Source organism: Lotus japonicus, chromosome 1 (genome assembly GCF_012489685.1).
Source record: "Lotus japonicus ecotype B-129 chromosome 1, LjGifu_v1.2".
NCBI classification, from domain to species: Eukaryota; Viridiplantae; Streptophyta; class Magnoliopsida; order Fabales; family Fabaceae; genus Lotus; species Lotus japonicus.
The window spans coordinates 28,017,857-28,037,658 of record NC_080041.1 but is presented as its reverse complement, the minus strand read 5'-3'; the positions used below and the strand labels follow the sequence as shown (position 1 = coordinate 28,037,658).

At 42.0% G+C, this 19,802-nt stretch overlaps 1 protein-coding gene across 1 annotated transcript; it reads right to left on the bottom strand.

Annotated features, from left to right (window-relative positions):
* Positions 1 to 4,284: 4,284 nt before the first annotated feature.
* On the bottom strand, positions 4,285 to 8,113 carry LOC130734317 (uncharacterized). The gene is made up of 4 exons (XM_057586670.1): positions 7,786 to 8,113; positions 7,481 to 7,680; positions 6,659 to 6,888; positions 4,285 to 4,801 (listed from the first exon to the last, which is right to left on the bottom strand). Exons 1-4 carry the CDS (start codon positions 7,878 to 7,880, stop codon positions 4,523 to 4,525), a joined length of 804 nt encoding a protein of 267 aa, XP_057442653.1. The 5' UTR covers positions 7,881 to 8,113; the 3' UTR covers positions 4,285 to 4,522.
* Positions 8,114 to 19,802: the final 11,689 nt, after the last annotated feature.

Sequence of the window (19,802 nt, the reverse complement as noted above, 5' to 3'; positions counted from 1 at the left end):
TTCTGGCAGAAGTTGATGTAGTCAGGAGAACTACCCTTTGGCCTTTGGTTGATACAGTTGAGCAGAATCTTGTGCCAGATTCTGAGCTTGGGATGAAGGTCCAGCACCTTGTAATCGGTCTTGCCCGGTTTGTAGTTGGTGTAGAGGGCCTTGTTGGTTTCTTCCCTTGTTCTGGGTTTCAGCTTAGATTCAGTCAGTTGAAATCTATACCCAGTTCCAGTGTGTGCACCAAGCAGATTCACTATAGACTTCTCCGTGACGATTATCCTTCTTCCAGCTATGTACGAAACCACCTGAGTATCATCACACTCAGCGTGTTTCCAGAATTCCTTGACCAATTTGTCATAAATTGGTCCTCTTAGTCTGTTGAAATATTCTTCCCAACCTTGAGCTTGAACTTCAGGACGCAAGTCATACCCATTTGTAGTTATATTGTCCAGGTCGAATCTCCATTCAGCAAGCACTTGGAGTTCTTCCGAAGCATAAACACAGTGAACGGCACAGCCCCGTTCTGCAATCGGAATCATCTGCTCTGACGCTTGACCTTGATTTGGATTCTCAGGACCCAATTGACCTGTAGCTTGCCCTACTACCATGTGAGGAAACCTTGTTGCACCTGCAGCTTCGTTTCTGTTTTGTCTCGCCATTTGAGCGGTTGAAGGTTTTGGGTAGAAAGGAATGATGAAGATAAAGAGTTGAGAGAGAGAGAGATCGTGGGTAAGCAGTTTTGTAAAACTGAAGAGAGAGAGAGTAAAACCTTAAGTGTAGAAGATCGTGTGTGTATAGTGGGTTTTTAAAAATAACCGTTGTTGATCAAAAAGCAATTTAAAATCAACGGTTGAAAATTAAAGACATCATTGTAACAGTAAATACACATATCACACACAGGAGAGAAGCACATCTACACGCATTATGACAGACTGTCACACGGGCACAAGGAACTATGCATCAGAGATACTGACACACGTTTACTGTCTCAGTTTCAGAGTCAGCACCAATGGGTACATACACTCTGATTGAGTTACCTTCTGGACTAGACATCTTCTGATCAAGAAGTATCATAGTCAGAGGTTCTGATCCATCTTCACTCTGGACAAAAGTCCATATTCCGATCAGAGGAGCGCTTCGTATTGGGACTTGTGAAGCTGATTGATCAGAGTCAAAGGGAAGCTTGGATCCTCTGACTGTTGTACCTTCTGATCTTCACTTCAGAGGATCAGTACATGGTCTTCAGAGCCAGTTGCTTCTGGACTTCAGAGTCTTCACTCTTCAGAGTCTGGATCGTCAGAGTCTTCTACACTATCAGATTTTCTGTGCCTTCAGAGTCTCTTATCAGATCTTCTGGATCATCAGAGCTTTGAGTGGGCTGAGTCCTTATCAGAGCTTAATTTACTTCAGATCTTCTGAAGCTTTTCCACTGTTCAGAGTGAACATGGAGAAAACGAAAGCGTTGCTTGGGTCACTCTTTAAGCACAGTGCTTCTGATTTGTGTGAGATTGAAAAGAGGTCAGAGCCTGTAAATAGCATACTCAGAAAAACACGTTAGAGTACCACAATTGTTCATATCAAAAGGTTAACTTGTAATCATCAAAACATAGAGTTGTACTACTAGATCAAAACTTGATCTTACAAAATCATCCGTGCCAACATACTCTTTGCACTTTGCCAAAACACACTTGTTGATGTGCCACAAGCATAGTAAATAGGTAGTGGTGGGAAGGTTTTGTGAAGCAGCACTCAATAAGGCAAGATCTCTGTTCGTCACAATCACTTTAGGCAACCTGGATTGGTCGGAAATTAGAGACTTCATACACTCCAATGCCCAAATGTAGTCCTCTGTGCCTTCACTACCAATGTAGCAGAATGCTATTGAGTATGTTTTATCCGTGGAGGTCAGACCAACAATCTCTAGCAAGGGTAGATTGTATTTGCTGGTCTTGTATGTGCAATTCATGATCACTACATATGGGAATGTGTTGAAAAGTTTGACGGCATTCGGATGAGCCCAAAATATATCTCTAATCACTTCCGACCCGGGTTCATTTCTTTCGAAGTGAACATACTTCTCACCGTCCAACTTCTTCAGCAAGTATTGCATCTCTGTCAGTGACCCACGAATGGATTGTCTGAACCGCTTGCAAACACCATAAATTTGTTGGATGGTAGTCAAGTTTGAAGGATCCTTTTCTTTCAAGGACGCCAACATCTTTCTAGGTGGAACCCAAGTCTTAGCCTGATTTATCACGTCCTCCTTCTCCTCACTATTCAGTCGACCAGCGTAATTGTGGCCAAGTAGTGACTCAGCTGCGAGATGGATGTGACTACCCTCCATCACCTTCAACCACCATCCTTTACCATCTTTCGTACGTCGTCCTTTTAGCCTAAAAGGACAACCTTTTTTTTGTGTTGACGTTCCTTCAACAAGATCAGGATCTCTGTAGGGAATATACACACTATGCTTCTCACACCCCAGAATGACATATTCTTTTCTTCCCTTCGCACCACTATCAGACTTTGTTGTCACCAAAACAAAATTATTTGCCATAGAAATGTCGCGAACCCATTTCATAAGATCATCTTTCAAAGGGAAACGCTGTTTCAGGACAAACAAGGCATAAGGCATAAAACAAGGCATAAACAAAGCATAAACAAAGCATGCAAAAATTTGTGCAATGAGTACCTGATCAGTCCGATACAAATGAGAGACATCTATAGATATAATCGGAGGTTCAACTGGTGATGGTTGCTCCTCTGTATTATCATTTTCCAATCCAGCAGCATGTATCAATTGTGATTCACCAAAAAAAAGGACTCTGTCATCCCTGGAACCAAAACGGTAAATCAATATCCGACACATTAACGGAAAATCAAAATCCGGTCCTATAACGGAATATCATAATCCGACCCATTAACGGAAAATCATTTACCGATACAGTTCACGATACAGCAGCCTAAATTACCAACTTAACTAACTAAACTAACTACTTAAACTAACAACTAACTACTGAGATAAAGTACCAAAAAGCTAACAACATTTACCAGGAGTTTAGAGCTTCCCCTTGGTGGAGGTGGTGTTGGTGGTGGTGGTGGTGGAAAATGTGGAGATGGTGGTGGTGGTGGGAAGGTGAAATGTGAGGGAGGAGTGGAGTAATGGTGGAATAAGGTTGTGTGGGCGAGTTATGGGGGGCAGGTGGAGGGAGGAGTAATTGTGGAGGGGTTGGTGGAGGGAGGAGTAATGGTGAAAAGGTGATCAAACTGCCAGAAATCATAACGGTAAATGATTAATCGATATAAATATACACATCGGTTAATGATTAACCGATAGTGTTCTGGGTAATGGTATGAAGGTGTTCATACAGAGGAACAATAACGGTTAATGATTAACCGATGTGTATATTTATATCGGTTAATCATTTACTGATGGGTACTTTTGGGATAAAAAAAAGGTTGGGGCGCGTAGCCTAAAGGGTGGGGCGCCAAACCCAAATCCCTAGACGTAGGCTATTAGAGTGTTTAGTAGTAAGATTCTCGACCCTTTCTCAGAGTTACAAACTTCTATTTATTAATATAAACTGCTTAATCTATGTCATCCACTTAGCCTGATTCTAAGGCTTCGAATTAGGCATAAGACTTCAAATCCTTCAGGAAGACCTCAATCTGGCTCGCCAAGTCGCCATGCCTTCGAATTTCATAACTGTTGTTGAGTGGGCTTGTGGTTCTCATCGTGTGTGCCTTCCCAAAATTGTGGGCTAGTGCTTTTTTTTTTGGTCAAAGGTTTCTGAATGGCAAGAACATTTCATTAACCTTGATTTGCCTCAAAACTCTTGACCGCGGTTGCATTGGCTCGGTTTAAATAACTTGGATTTAAATCTTGAGGCCACTTTCATGTTTGAGCAAGAATCCTTCGAACTTTAATTTATGAAATCCATAAACGTGTGATTTTGAACTGACCTAATATCTGGACCAAAGTTGTATTTCGATGAAATCCATAAACGTGTGATTTTAAACTAACCTAATATCTGGGCCGAAGTTGCATTTCCATTCTTCTTTGAATTGCCTATCCATGGGCATGCTTCAAATTTGGCTTTCAAATTCTACTTTATAATCCGGCCTTTGAAGTGGCTTTCCAGCCTCATTCTCTCTGCCTTAGCAAGGATCTTTTCTTTACTCACTTGAATTTGAAATTTTAGCATTAGCACACCCCTAAGAAACCAATATAGTATATCAATCTTTCTGCACTAGACACATGTAAATTGATTTCAAAAATAAAAGACTCATGTAATATGTTCATCACAACATTGTTTTTATAATTATTATCATTATATTTGATACACCTAATATCTCACTACTAATTTAACGAATTCTGAGGTCTAAATCTAGTTTATTCAGTAAAGCTGCAACTTTACATTTACAAGGACACACCAAAACGTTGCAAATAAACAATAGGGATAAGACAAATGTGCCTGGTAGAACACTCCTTGCAAGATTCTTCAGTGCCAGCTGCTCAAATTGTGACAAAAAATCACATAAAGGAGCGCATTCGAGGCCTGGTTATAGACTGTGCCCCATCAACAAAGATGGTTGTTCCTGTCATGTAGCAAGATCCATCACTGATCAGATAGATGACGGTAGAAGCGAGATCATTCTTAACATCAAGCCATCTCCCAAGTGGCGCTGCCTCCTTCACCCGCTTCTCTGCCCTTTCCTTTCCCACGGATAATGGAAATTCATCATTCAGGTGAAGGCCTCGTGCAATGGCATTAACTCTGATCTGGTACTTCCCTAGCTCCATAGCTGAAGCCTGAATAAAATAAAGAATCAGAATCAACTTAAATGGATACTAATGTTAAATAGAGGATAACATCAAAGATCATCAGATTTTCTCATATTTCCGAATTTGAAATGAAAGTAAAATCAGGTTCTAGTTAAGCAGAGCAACTTAAGCAATAAAAGATATCAGAGAAACTTCCCGAGACATTGCTTACATATGAGATCTTGAATGAATGATTAAATCGTGGGGAACACTTAGAAGCTAAATTACTCAGAACCACGTATAGGTTACTAACTAGTGTTGGTTATAGAACAGGCATAACTCTAGTCAAAGTTCAACAAGGAAAGCCCATTGCAACTACAGAGAAACAGCTGTACAAGTTTACTTTTGTCATTGAAGATAATGCAATCAAGTAAATGCAAAATTATATCTGCTGAATAACAAAACACCTCTATATCAGCCACATAAATTTGTTCACCAGCAGAAAACAATCCCAATTTGACTTAAATCATCTCAACTACTCAAAACAATTTTTTTTCCTTTTGCTTTTTAAACTAATTAGATTCACTTTGAAACATCGACCACGTCCTTTGGGCATCGTACCTCAGTCAAATCAAAGCTGACTCTTCTATTTCCAATCTCATACTGTGAGTTTTAAATTGGTCTCAACCTCATCTTCCAATCCAATTACCAAATTACATCTTTACATGCATAAATTTTATAGTCAAGTTTTTTATAGGCAAGTTTAGGAAAAAAAAAAGACCCCAATTCACAAACAGAGTAAATTAGTAAGGAAAGAGAGTTAGAAGAACTATGGGATTATTCAGAATACTTATAAATGGGGAAGGCTTGTTAATAGCGCGCTATAGCGGCGCAATAGCCTATAGTGTAGCCCCCTGGGGGTTCACCGCTACTCCACTATTCACCGCTATTTGCGCTATTTGCCGCTATAGCGCTCGAAATAGCGTTTTTTGGGCTTGCCGCTACACTACGCTATCCGCCATTAACAACCCTGAAATGGGGTGAAAAAGATAGAAGGGGATCAAAAGTTGCAGGTGTAGTTCAATGTAGTTAGCCCCTTCTCCAGTGTGGGATTTTATTTTATTTTTTCAATTTTTAATAGGGTAGAAGGGATTGAGCTGAATCATCCATCTCATTCCTTTTCATTATTTCTATTTTAATTACTCATTTGCTAACATGCAACATAACATACAATTTCATTTCATCTCATCTCCTGCGCAATCCAAGGAGGAACTGCACCTAAAAGTATATATACATGCACTTCTCATTCTAACATTCTTGTATTGACATTGACAGATACAATGCCAAGATGTCATCCAAATCACAAGGATACCTTACACAAGCAATGCAGTAAGCTTTATGTTCTAATCAGTTTCATAGAAAACACAAGTCCTCTCAATAAAAGTCAGGCAAAAGGTTAGTCTTCAAAGAAAGTCAACAAAGTTTTGAAGCCTGAACCAAGATACATCGTAAAACAAGGACACATTGGTATACTAAGAGTGCATTCAAAGGAGCTTATTTGAACATATAGCATAAACATTCAAGCATGTGTTCTGTTAAACTTACAAAAATAGCTTATAGCATACGCATATGCTCTTTTGGGTTTATTTTGATAAGCTTCTCATATTAGCTTATAAATAAGTGTTTATACTTACAAGCTCATACACAAACAAACACTAATACTTCAAGTCATCAACCACAAAGTCATGAATATTATCCTTTACTCTTCTTCAGTATTTTTTCAAATTTGAGACAAGACTACTTGAAATGGATGATTTGACAATATCATGGTAACGTAATTTGTAGAAAAAGAAATTTCAAATAATAATAAAAATGGTGCTAGTTAATAGATAGATATTCTATTACCCTAACTAACTGCTGCACTGCTGCTAAGGCTGAGGCATATGCAGCAGCTCCAGGATAAAGCCCTCTTTCAGAACCCATCAGCGAAGTTAAATAAACAATGGAACCTCCCGTGTTGAAATCCCGCATCTTTTTCCCAACAGCCTTTGACAAAAACCACGCAGCCATGAAATTTATCTTAACTATCTTTCTGAACTCACTCTCATCTGCCTCAAGATGCTCTTGCAACTTCCCTGCAAGTTTCAAATCAATCACACAAAACCAAACCAAAACCCAAATCCAGCTCAATCACAAAGATCAAATTAACAAACTAACTGAAGAAAGAAGTGAATTTGGCCGAGTCCTAAGTAGGTGTTTGGCTAGAGGGTTTTAAATTGCAGTACACAAAAAGAGCTTTTAAGTCTCCGCATCACCATTGCGACCACAATCGCGACCTCATCAACCCGCAATTGTCCCCAATTCCACGATATAATCGCAATTGCAACCGCAATTTAGAGCACGTTAAAACCATAATCAATTCTATAGAATCAAATTTACTTAGCCAAAAGCAATTCTAACCAGTTGAAATGATATTTGTGTGCACCAGTATAGCAAAATCAATTCAACTTGCCAAAACAAATAAATGCTTATGCTTAAACATAAACGATTCTGAGACTTTACAACTGAATTTCATAACATTGACCTACAAAACCCACTTTTCTTTTTTCATAAAGGTACACGAACATAAATCAAATTATTTTAACTCTAGTTTACAATGTGCAATTTTGGTAGAGTCAATTCTGCTGATCCAAACACACTTAAAGCCCAGTTTGTTTGACTGTATACCTTCGTAAGTAAAACAGTTGACAAAAGCATCCAATTTCCCCAAAATCTCACAAGCTTTGCCAACAGCATCATGAAATGCGGGCTCCGATTCATCCTCCATGTCCAATCCAACGACCTGCACAACTGATGAATCAGGGAGAGAACGCGTGATTTCATGGGCAATGCTGCGCAAACGGGTCTCATCTCCCATCAAAACCAACCTGATTGAATCACCAAAGAGAGCGTTGATTGTGTGATTGAGAATGAAACGAATTAAACGAACTCCAAATGTGAATGAATGAGTGAAAGAGAGGGTCAACGATTACCTGCAGCCTCGTTGAACTAAGTGGAAAGCAATGCCCTGTGAAATCTCATCGCCGTTTGAGGTTAGCAACACGCTCTTGTTCCCTGAGTTCTCCATCGTTGTTCTCCGAAGTCGCTAGCTTTCAACGCCCATGAACGACGAGTGAGCGCTTGAAGTATATGCTGCTTGTTAGGGTGGGTGATAGGGATAGAATTAGGGAGAGAGGGAAGAAAAGAGAGAATAGAGGGGGAAACAAGGGAAAACGAGTATCATTATCATTAACAACATACCAATTACATAGTGTAACTAGACTCTTAACCCAAATGCATGTGTAACAGTGGGCGCACCTCACAAAAACGCGCACAAAAACGAAAGCTGCCGGACATGAAGTTCACTTTAGTTGCGAGAGTATTCATTCATTCACACCTCCTCATTTTCTCAATTTAAATTTTGTGTCTTCCACCATCTCCAATGCTAGTTCTTAATTCTTAATTCTTAACATTATTCATGTCGGCCCGTATGTGCTTAAGCAATTTCCAAGCAATTTCGCTTAGTCATAAAGTAATAAAGTAATTTAGATGAGAGAAAAATAATAATTTTTTATGCTAAAAACTCAAAAAGTAAAACTCTTTATATAAGAACTGAGTTCTTATTTTTAAGAATTAAGAACTTCATGTCAGCATCTCCAATGGTTAAGAACTCAGTTCATAGTTCTTAACTCAAAAATAAGAACTCAGAACATTGCTAGCATCTCCAATGCTAGTTCTTAATTCTTAGTTCTAAGCATTATTCATGTGGGCACGTACTGCCACATGTGCTTAAACAACTCTTTGCAGATTTTGCTTCAACCATCATTTCTTAGTTCTTAATTCTTAGCACTATTCATCCGGTCTCACAATACCATTATATTAATATTTTTTATTTTCATATAATTTTGATTTAAATTTAAATGATAATTCAATAATTAAATTAAAAGAATGAGAGAAAAAATTTAATTTTTTATGCTAATGAATAATAGCACGTTTGGCATGATATATAGTATATGCATGATATTATAAGGTTTGATGATATAAATTTAATACTAACATCGTTTCGTCATACACCGCATAACTTATCATTTCGTTTAAATCAATATAAACCTATATTTCATAAAATATTGAATAATGATAGATATCATAAAAATGAGATTGGTGTTAGTGGGTGGTAAGGATGAAGGTGGCGGTCGAGGTGGTTGCGACAATGGAGGTGGCGTATATGACAGTGGTTGTGGTGGTGAATGTGGAGGTAGTAGTGCTGATGCTAAGTGGTGGCAGTGGTGGAGGAGGTGGTTTTGGCGGTGGTGGTGGGTTGTGGTGGTAGGTAGTGGTGGTGGCGATGACGGTGGCAGTAGCGGTGGAGGGTGGTGGAAGTGGTGGTCATGGTGGCGGTGGAGAGTATTGTGGTGGTCGTGGGTCGTGGCGGTAGGTAGTAGTGGTGCGATGGCGGTGGAGAGTGGTGGTGGTCATTGTGGCGGTGGAGGGTGGTGGTGGTGTTGTTGGAAGGTAGTGATGATGGTGGTGGCGGTGGGCAATGACAATGGTGGCGGTGGAGAGAGGTGGCTGTGGTGGTGGTGGGTCATCACAGTATTTAGTGGTGGCGACGATAACGATAGCGGTGGAGGCGATAGTGGAGGGTGGTGAAAGATGATGGTGGTGGCCAGGGTCGTGGGGGCCTTTAGGCCAAAAAGGCCCGCCTAAGGTCCCCAAAAAATAAAAAATATTTTAGGCCCAATTTTTTTTACAGTTATAAATGACTCAAACAGCCAAACAGTGAGCATAAGCGTTGGATTGAAAAAAAACACATAGGAGACATTTGTTTCATGGATTGGAAAAGGATATCCGGGAATGTTTGGGCCGGAATCTACATTCCAGTGTTTGGTAGCAGATTTGAAAAAAATATACCTTGGTATCTTTCATTCCTGTGTAAGTCATATGCTCATCCAGAAACATTTCTCATTCCTGCAATAGAGAGGTGGAAAAGCTGAATCCTGAATTAAAGGAAATGGGATTTTTTTGGGGAAATTCCTCAATTTCCACTACCCACTCACCCACATCTTTTGCTAACAAAAACCCGCGAAACCCATTTCTGTTTTGCCACTACTCGCAAATTTTTCGGGAGAAATCTCACCAAGTCAGTAACTAAATCCTAAGTCCCGCTGAATATATATTGTGGACTGCATTAGGTTCCATTCATCATCCATCTCCAGAAATAAAGACACATAGTGGACCAAAACAAAATAAATAAAAAAGATTCCTCTGCCCTAAAAATTAGCCAATTAAAAAGGGAAGTTACATAATATTCTTTTTAAAAAGAAGTTACATCAATATCATGCAGTGTTTTAAAATTCGGCTCGGACCGGCCGGTCCGATCGGTTGAACCGGGACTCGGTCACCTGACCGGTCCGAGCCACACAATAGAACGGTTATGCAGTTGAACCGGTGAGAATCAGTTCGGCTCGGTCAACTCGGCGGTTAAACCGGTGGCTCGTTCGGCCTGGTCGACCCAGCAAGCCACAAGTTTTTTTTCCAGCAACCATTTATTCCGGAAAAAAAAGTTGAAATAGGTCTCACATGGATTCGAACCTCTTCCCTACCTGTTATCCTTGAAAGCCTTACCACTAGGCTATGCAACGTATTTGCAATCTATTAAATATATAGCAAAACAAATTAAATAATCAGTGCTAATAACTCAATATCACTATAAATCAGTATTATTTATTAGATAAAATAACCAAACCCACAATCCCATGATAATAGTTATTTTTGCCATTTATTTTAATACATATTCTATTTGACAATTATTTAAAATAAGTTATTTGTGTATTTTTTTAATTATTAAAGCGTAAGACCTATGTTTTTTAATAATATTTTGTTGTAGTAAAACATTTCTTGTTGGTTGCTTCATTAGGAATTTTTGTGATGGTAATGATTTTAATTATAGAGTATGGAGTTAATAATTCGTGTTAGCTAGTGTTATTAATTTTTAAATTTTTTTAAAATACACCGAGTTAAGCAATCGAACCGGTAACCCATTGGTCCGACCAGTGACTCATTGACTCAATACCTCGACCGAGTCGATGACCGAGCCGAGTTTTAAAACACTGATATCATGTCTTCTCAAACTATTTAATATCATCATTAATATAATTTAAAATATTTATTTATCCTTAAATATGAATTCATTTTATTCCTTAATTTATTCCACTTCTCTCTCAATCTTTCACTCTCTCCTTACTTTAGACTACAAAGGTTTACACTCCTACTCCTCGTGATTTACAAAAAAATAATTATCGTCATTTCCTTCCCTTCATCTTTATTCTCTTTGGACTGGGCAAGCCCCTAGAGGGGCGACGCCTAGGGTTCAGCCCGCCCAAGGGCGAGAGCCTGGCCTTAAGTTGGGCCTCAACTTCAGAGGCCCAATTGGCCCAATAGGTAGTGCCCAAGCTCTATAAATAGGAGGTAGTTACCAATTGTAAGGGACTTTTAGCTCATTTGATCAAATAACACATGAAATTCAGCACTCTCTCTCTCATTCTCTTTCTCCCTCTTGCACATTCTTCGACTCTCTAGGTACTATCCCTCTCTTTAATGTTCGTTCCTAGAACATTTGGCGCCGTCTGTGGGGACCGATAAAATTTCTACTCCTGTTCACGTGGATTGACTGTGCAAGAGGCTATCTCTGATTACGATTAGGCGATTCTGCAGTTTTCCAATTCTGATTCTGTGACCGGCGTTCGTTTTCCGATCGAGTTTGTGTCATTCCTGGTTTAGATGGAGACTCGACGCAGGAAGCAGCATTATTCGCCGGTGCGACAGCGAATCTCGCCGCCTCGGCGGCCTTAGCGAGTTGTCTTGGATTCTCCGGTGCGAACAGCGAGAGTACAGGCTACACGCACTTCTTTGCCGCCTTCTCCTCCTCCATCACCACCACCTCCTCCATCGCCTTCGCAGATCGGATCTCCGGAGCGCTCACCGGAGAATTCACCTACTCCTGAGCGACAACCGACGGTGACGTAGGAGGAATGGCGCCATATGATGCGCAGCATTGGCGACATCCAGGAGCGGAATGAGCATTTACAAGCTCAGTTGGATTTCTACCGCCGCGAGCAACAAGACGATGGAGGCAGAGAAGCGGATTCCGTAGCTGAGTTCCGTCCGTTCTCGGAGGGCGTTGAGAATGTGGCGATTCCAGATAATATGAAAACGTTGGTTCTGGATTCTTACAGCGGGGATTCTGATCCAAAGGATCATCTTCTGTATTTCAACACGAAGATGGTGATAATTGCGGCATCAGATGCGGTGAAGTGCAGGATGTTTCCATCGACTTTCAAATCGACGGCGATGGCATGGTTCACAACTTTGCCGCGCGGATCGATTTCGAATTTCAGAGACTTCTCATCCAAATTTCTAGTACAGTTCTCGGCGAATAAGAATCAGCAGGTGACGATCAATGATTTATACAACATTCGCCAGCGAGAAGGATAGTCACTAAAGAAGTATATGGCCAGGTACAGCGCTGCATCGGTCAAGGTAGAGGATGAGGAGCCTCGAGCTTGTGCTCTAGCATTCAAGAATGGTTTGTTACCGGGAATGTTGAACAACAAGTTGACACGCAAGCCTGCACGTTCAATGGAAGAGATGCGTGCTCGCGCTAGCACTTATATTCTTGATGAGGAGGACGATGCTTTCAAAAGAAAGCGCGCGAAACTGGAAAAAGGTGACACATCACCCAGGCGCGCGAAAAGAGATAAGTATGGCGAAGGCAAGGGGGATGGCAGGCGGCAGAAAGAGGATAAAGGAAAGGCAGTGGTAAAACCGTCCAGGGAACAGTTGTATCCACGGCGCGATGATTATGAACAGCGCCGGCCTTGGCAATCTAAGTCTCATCGCCAACGGGAAGAGACTGACATGGTGATGAATACCAATTTAACGGATATGCTCCGCGAGGCGAGTATCAACCAACGGGAAGAGACGCACATCTAGTGGATGAGCCAGAAGCCCCAAAGTATCAACCACGGGACGCCAATCCCAAGAAGTGGTGTGAATACCATCGGTCCATCGGGCATGACACGGACAACTGCTGGACTTTGCAGCGGGAGATTGACAAGTTGATTCGGGCGGGCCACTTCAGGCACGATGGGCGAGGAGACGAGCGTCACGGCGATGGACGTCAGGACAATCGTTCCGGTGCTGGACAATATCGAGGAAATCGCCAAAGGGAGTGGCGCTACAATGGCGATCGCAACAAAGTGGATAGGCGAGAGGAGGAGCGAACAGACAATAAGGGCGAGAAGAAGCAAGAATCAGCGGCTATCGCCACAAGAGGGGCTGATGACACGTTCGCCCAACACTCAGGACCGCCCGTAGGGACCATAAACACCATCGCCGGAGGATTTGGCGGTGGAGGCGACACCCACGCGGCGCGGAAGCGTCATGTTCGTGCAGTTAATTCAGTTCATGAAGTTGCTTTCGGATTCGAGCACCCTGATATAACAATCTCGATGGCAGACTTTGAGGGGATAAAACCTCACAAGGATGACCCAATAGTGGTGCAATTAAGGTTGAATAGTTTCAATGTTAGAAGGGTACTCCTGGATCAGGGAAGTTCAGTTGATCTTATCTATGGCGACGCATTTGACTAGTTGGGACTGACTGACGATGATCTGATTCCATATTCGGGAACCTTGGTGGGTTTTGCAGGAGAGCAAGTAATGGTGCGAGGATTCATTGATCTGGACACAATATTTGGGGAAGATGAGTGTGCAAGGGTCTTGAAAGTAAGGTATCTGGTCCTCCAGGTGGTGGCATCTTATAATGTCATCATTGGGCGAAATACATTGAATTGCCTCTGTGCTGTAATTTCGACAACCCACTTGGCAGTCAATTATCCACTAAGCAACGGCAAGGTTGGTAAGCTGAAGGTTGATCAGAAGATGGCGAGGGAATGTTATAACAATTGCCTCAACCTGTATGGCAAAAAGAGTGCGTTGGTTGGACACAGATGTTATGAAATTGAAACTCCGGATGAAAATCTTGACCCACGTGGCGAGGGGCGAGTGAACAGGCCCACACCAATTGAGGAAACAAAGGCGCTAAAGTTTGGCGACCGCACTTTGAAGATTGGGACCAGATTGACGGACGAGCAGGAGATGCGCCTGACAAAGTTGCTAGGCGAGAACTTAGATTTGTTTGCCTGGAGCTGCAAGGATATGCCCGGAATTGATCCAAACTTCATCTGCCATCGATTAGCATTGAATCCAAGTGTAAAGCCAGTTTCACAACTCAGGCGGCGTTTGGGCGGAGACAAGGGAAAAGCGGCTCAGTAGGAAGTAGATAAGTTGCTGGCGGCGGAATTCATCAGGGAGGTGAAATATCCGACGTGGTTGGCGAACGTTGTGATGGTGAAGAAGGCGAATGGAAAATGGCGAATGTGCGTGGATTACACAGACTTAAACAAGGCATGCCCAAAAGATTCTTATCCCCTTCCCAGCATTGATAGTCTCGTTGATGGTGCCTCGGGCAACGAATTGCTTAGCTTGATGGATGCTTACTCTGGTTATCATCAAATCCGCATGCACCCGGCAGACGAGGACAAAACAACTTTCATGACCGCCAGAGTCAACTATTGCTACCGCACCATGCCGTTTGGATTAAAGAATGCAGGGGCGACCTACCAAAGATTGATGGATAGGGTTTTCGCTGGGCAGGTTGAGAGAAACACGGAGGTTTATGTTGATGATATGATCGTTAAATCAGCGCGTGGCTTGGACCATCATCAAGATCTGGAAGAAGCACTTTGCGAGATAAGGAAGCACAATATGCGCCTCAACCCGGAGAAATGTTCTTTTGGTATTCAGGGCGGCAAGTTTTTAGGCTACATGATCACGTCCAGAGGAATAGAGATAAACCCAGACAAATGCAAGGCGATTCAGCAGATGAAAAGCCCCTCTAATGTGAAAGAGGTCCAACGTTTAACAGGGCGAATAGCAGCTTTATCTCGATTTCTTCCTAAGTCTGGTGGTAGATCCTTCCCTTTTTTCAAGTGTCTTCGAAAAAATGTTGCATTTGAGTGGACGGCGGAGTGTGAAGAAGCTTTTGTTCGCCTCAAGGAACTCCTGTCATCACTGCTAATCTTGTCAAAACCAATGCAGGGACACCCGCTGCACTTGTATTTTGCTGTGAGTGATAGTGCTCTGAATTCTGTGATACTGCAGGAAATAGATGGCGAGCAGCGAATTGTTTATTTTGTTAGCCACACACTCCAGGGCGCAGAGATCAGATACCAGAAAATCGAGAAGGCGGCACTGGCGGTCCTTGTCACCGCTTGGCGGTTGAGACCTTATTTTCAGAGCTTTCTAGTGAAGGTGCGGACGGATTTGCCTCTAAGACAAGTGTTACAAAAGCCGGATTTGTCAGGTAGATTGGTCGTCTGGTCGGTTGAATTATCTGAATATGGGTTACAATATGATAAGCGAGGCATAGTTGGTGCACAGTCACTGGCTGATTTTGTGGTGGAGTTGACCCCAGACCTGGTTGAAAGAGTGGACACCCAGTGGACTCTCTTTGTAGATGGATCCTCCAATAGTAGTGGCAGTGGCGCGGGAGTTGAAGGTATGAAAAACGGTAGAAAGGGGGGGGGGGGTTTGAATAACGTTTTCAGTATAAAGCTTCTACCTTAAAGATTTTGACAAATCTTCCGAGAACTTTAGGTGCTAAAGATAAGAGATAGAAAAGCACACAAAGATTTTATCCTGGTTCACTTGATAAATCACTCAAGCTACTCCAGTCCACCCGTTAAGGTGATTTCTTCCTTCTTAGAATGAAGGCAATCCACTAATCAGGTAAGAGTTACAACTGCACTTGAAACCTACAAGTGACTAACAATTACACTGACTTAGCTCACACTAAGATTCACTCTCTTAGTCTTCTCTAGGATCCGATCAGCCTTGATCTCCTAAAGGAACTAAACAAACTGTTTATCAAAGAATTGTTTACAAGAGATTTGCTTCTAAAAAGCTAATAGTAAACTCAATGAATTTCAGATGAAAGAAAGCTTAGAAGAATTTAAGTTTGTCTTGCGCGTATGTGAATGCTTCTTGCCGCTTCTTTCAGTCTTCAGCCTCTTTATATACTCCAAGGATTAGGGTTGAGCGTTGCATGGAAAATGCTACCGTTGGAGGGCAGTTCTGGAAAATCCAGCTTCTGCTATGTCTGAGACTGTTAGGTAGGTCGTCAGGAAGGTACAGTTGCTTTTGTACTTGGATAGAGACTTGACCTTTAAACCTAGGAGACTTCTGATCAGGGGAATGCTTCATATTGGAACTTGTGAAGCTGGTTGATCAGAGTCAGAGGGAAAGCCCAGATCCTCTGATCAATGTTTCTTCTGATTCTGAACTCAGAGGGAAGAACATGGCCTTCAGAGTATCTAGCTTCTGGACAACAGAATTTCACTAATCAGCTTCTAGATCTTCAGAGTCTTCTACACCATCAGAATATCTGAGCCTTCAGTGTTTCTTGGTTATCAGACTTTCTGGATCTTCAGAACTTCTAGTGACTGAGTCCACATCAGAGTTTGTATAACTTCAGAACTTCTGAAGCTTTTCCACTGTTCATACTGAACATGGTGAATGCAAAAGCGTTGCTTGGGTCGCTCTTTATACATAGTGCTTCTGATTTGTGTGAGATGAGTTGAGGTCAGAGCCTGCAAATAGCACACTCAGAGAAACACGTTAGAGTACCACAATTGTTCATATCAAAAAGGTTAACATGTAATCGTCAAAACATAGAGTTGCACTACTAGATCAAAACTTGATCTTACAATCTCCCCCTTTTTGATGATGACAAAACTAAGATTTTTGATGAACAATTCTTAAACATTAAACTGAATTCACTCAGAGTTTAGGGATATAGAATAAGACTTATCCTGAAGTGAATGGTTTATCTTGCTCATTCTGAATTCAAGTCACTGCTTGATTCTGAGCTTAGCTCCCCCTGAATCTAATACTTGATGAAAACATTAGTAAGGTCTAGATTCTGAGCTAAATGATATAAGAGTTCAGAGTGAAAAACTTATGACATAGATGAAAATCGAGTAATCAGAGCGCATAAGTAATCAGAGTCACGGACAAGGTATCAGAGTCTTGGGTATCAGAGTCAACTTGGAATCACTTCAGAAGAAGTGAAATGTATTCCTTGTATATGCCCAGTGACACATCTATGGTCATGAAGGTGGAACTCTTAAATTCTCCAAAAGAGAAAAAATAAATCACACTAACACATCTTACACATCAAAAACTGGGTTTACTCCCCCTTTTTGGCATAAGCAAAAAGCTTGGGGTGTGAAAAACTTAGTTTGAAGTACAGGGTACTCCCCCTTAGAGAAGGTCTAAGTTTAAAGAAAATGAAAACGATGCAAGAATCAGAGTTAGGCGAAAAGAATAGAAGAGTTAATGCAAGAGAAGAACGTTTACCACCGGTCAAGGGAGTAAAGAGAAGGGACAGTTACCAAGAATTTAACCTCGAGAAACTGTAGGAGCATTAACTTTCAGAGAGAAAGTGAACCCTATATAATGCGATGGAGAGAAAGGTAAGCTTCACACCGCGAATAAGTTTCAGAAGAAAAATGGCATCATACAACGTAGCACTAGGAGAGCTGAGGAAGAAGGCCTTCGAGGAGGACTTGTTCCTTAACATCAGGCATCCAGAGGGTACAACGACCATCTCAGAGCTAACACGGACACTGCTGGAGGAGGACCTGCGTCCAGAGTTGAAGAGAGACTTGAGGAAATTTCTTGCCTTCGTGGAGGAGGTGCAAGAACTCAGCCGGCTTGAACTCAAGCTGCTGGAAGAAAAAGAGAGTTTGGAAGAGAAACTCAAGACTGCAGAAGAGATTCTGGAGAGGGATGAGCTAAAGGACAGGCTCAACAACATCCAGCATGCACTGGAGCGTCTGGAGAAGGATAGGTCAGAGCAGTGCCAGGAGTGTAGAAGAATGAGGAGGGATTCTCCATTCTAGACTCTATGGAAAGAATGTATGATGTAAACATAAAGAGAGTATGAATAAAAAGATTTTTGCAAACACATGTGACAAAAATATATATAGATATGCATAGATAATCACAAACGAACAAAGTAGAATAAATAAATAAAAAGAAACAGAGGTTAACAAAAATAAAACAACGTTAAAGAAAAAGAAAAGCGAAGAGATCCTAAAACTAGGGTTTATCAGTTCGACGCAGAAGTTCCATCATCATGTGCTTCATTTCAATTAGCATGGATTCATGAGTGTCAAGACGCTGTTCCATGATGTCGAGTTTGGACGAGCTTGACTGAGTAGAACCGGAAGGAACATTCTGAGCAGATTGAGGAGCTGGAATGGAAGCAGAAGCAGCAGAAGTAAACACTACTGGTGCAAGAGCTTGGCATCTAAGGGCTTCAGCCTCAGCTTCAATTCGTTCTGCCTCTAATCGGGCTTGTTCAGCTTGAGCTGCTGCTTGACGTGCAGCTTCTTCTGCTTGTTCTTTCTTTCTCTGAGCTTCTTCAATAGCTTCAAGAAGCTTATGTCTCTGTTTTTGTTCATGAAGAGCCACCCTTCTAGCAAACCTTTGCTTTGCAGCCTCAATCCTCTGACTTCCCTCTGCATGCAGGAGCTGCATCATAATTGGAACTTGAGCCACTAGCCAAGTGCCCAGATTGTTCCACTCATCAGCCACATGTTCAGCATTCTCACTTAGGTCAGTCTGACCGTGCACATTGCGTAGCATCAAAGAGGCTTCATGATAGAAAATATTAATGCACTCAGAGAGAGATGTGGGTCGGAGGTGAGTGTAAGGAATTATGGAGAGGTTGGTTTCAGGAGAGGCTGGGTGATTGCTGCTGTGAGCTTCAGAGGCACCTTGTGGAGAGCCAATGTTAAACATTTGAGCATTGGGTTCAGAGGTTCCAAGGTGAGGTTCTGAAGTTTCAACCAGAGGATGGGGTGATCTAACCGAGGATTGGTTAGACACAGATTGTTCTGGTTCAGGTTCTGGTTGAATAGGCTCTTGTTGGTCTGGGGCAGGGTGAGCTTGTTGAGCCAAAGGGTCTGCCTCATGTAAAGGATTGGCCAAGATAGGTTCATCTGGGTCAACTAGACGTTCAGGTCTAGGGCCAGGATATCTCCTAGGGCTTGGACAAGTGAGATAATACTCTTCTAAAGTAGACACCTTTTCTTTTCTGACCTCCATGAATTTTCTAATGGATTCAGAGTTATTGGAGGGAGAAGAGTCAGCAACATTGGTTGGGAAGGATACAGGTGTAAGGGCTGTGGAAGAGTCTGTATCCGTGGGTCTGAGAGCCCGACGTTCTGATGCTCTTGGGACAGAGTGATCAGAGGTTCTGGGTCTAGGTTCTGTTTGGGTAGGCTCTGGTTGTTCAAGAATGATGGGTTCAGAAGTTAATGGGTTGTATGGAATGGTAATGGGAGAGGTTGGTTCATCTGACCTAGAGGGTTGGTTCTGGAGCAAATTCCAGAGAGGTGCTTCAGTAGGAGAAGGTTGAAAAAATGAAGACCTTGGGGAATGTGATGGAGAGGTGGTTTGTGCAGCTGGTTGGGATTCAGGAATAGGAGTGAGGAGATTTGAAGAGTGTTTGAGCATGGCAGATATGGGGAGTGCATCAAATAAATTCAAATCATCATCAGAAGCAATTGCAGACTTACTTGAATGTGCTGATGATCTTGTCACTCTGGCAGGAGGTTCAGTCCTTCTGATCACTGCAGCAGCTGGTTCCACCCGAGTAGGCTTCACCACAATTCTAACCTGCTTCTTCTTCTTCTGAGGAGGACCATCCTCATTATCACCATCATCACCATCATCAGGCTTGCTGGTTTCATCTTGCTTTCTCTTGGATTGACCAGCCTTCTTCTTTTTGATCAGAGGGACATCTGATTCCTCAGAAGATTCTTCTAGGATCATCTTCCTCTGAACTTTCTTCTTGGGAGGAGAAGGAAACTCTGGAGCTG

Coding starts and splice junctions, on each gene's coding strand:
- LOC130734317 (XM_057586670.1), bottom strand. CDS start 7,880: ATGGAGAACTCAGGGAACAAGAGCGTGTTGCTAACCTCAAACGGCGAT. Junction 6,889..7,480: donor CAACTGTTTTACTTACGAAG/GTATACAGTCAA, acceptor TGAAACTTGCAG/GGAAGTTGCAAGAGCATCTT. Junction 4,802..6,658: donor CAGTGCAGCAGTTAGTTAGG/GTAATAGAATAT, acceptor TATTTTATTCAG/GCTTCAGCTATGGAGCTAGG.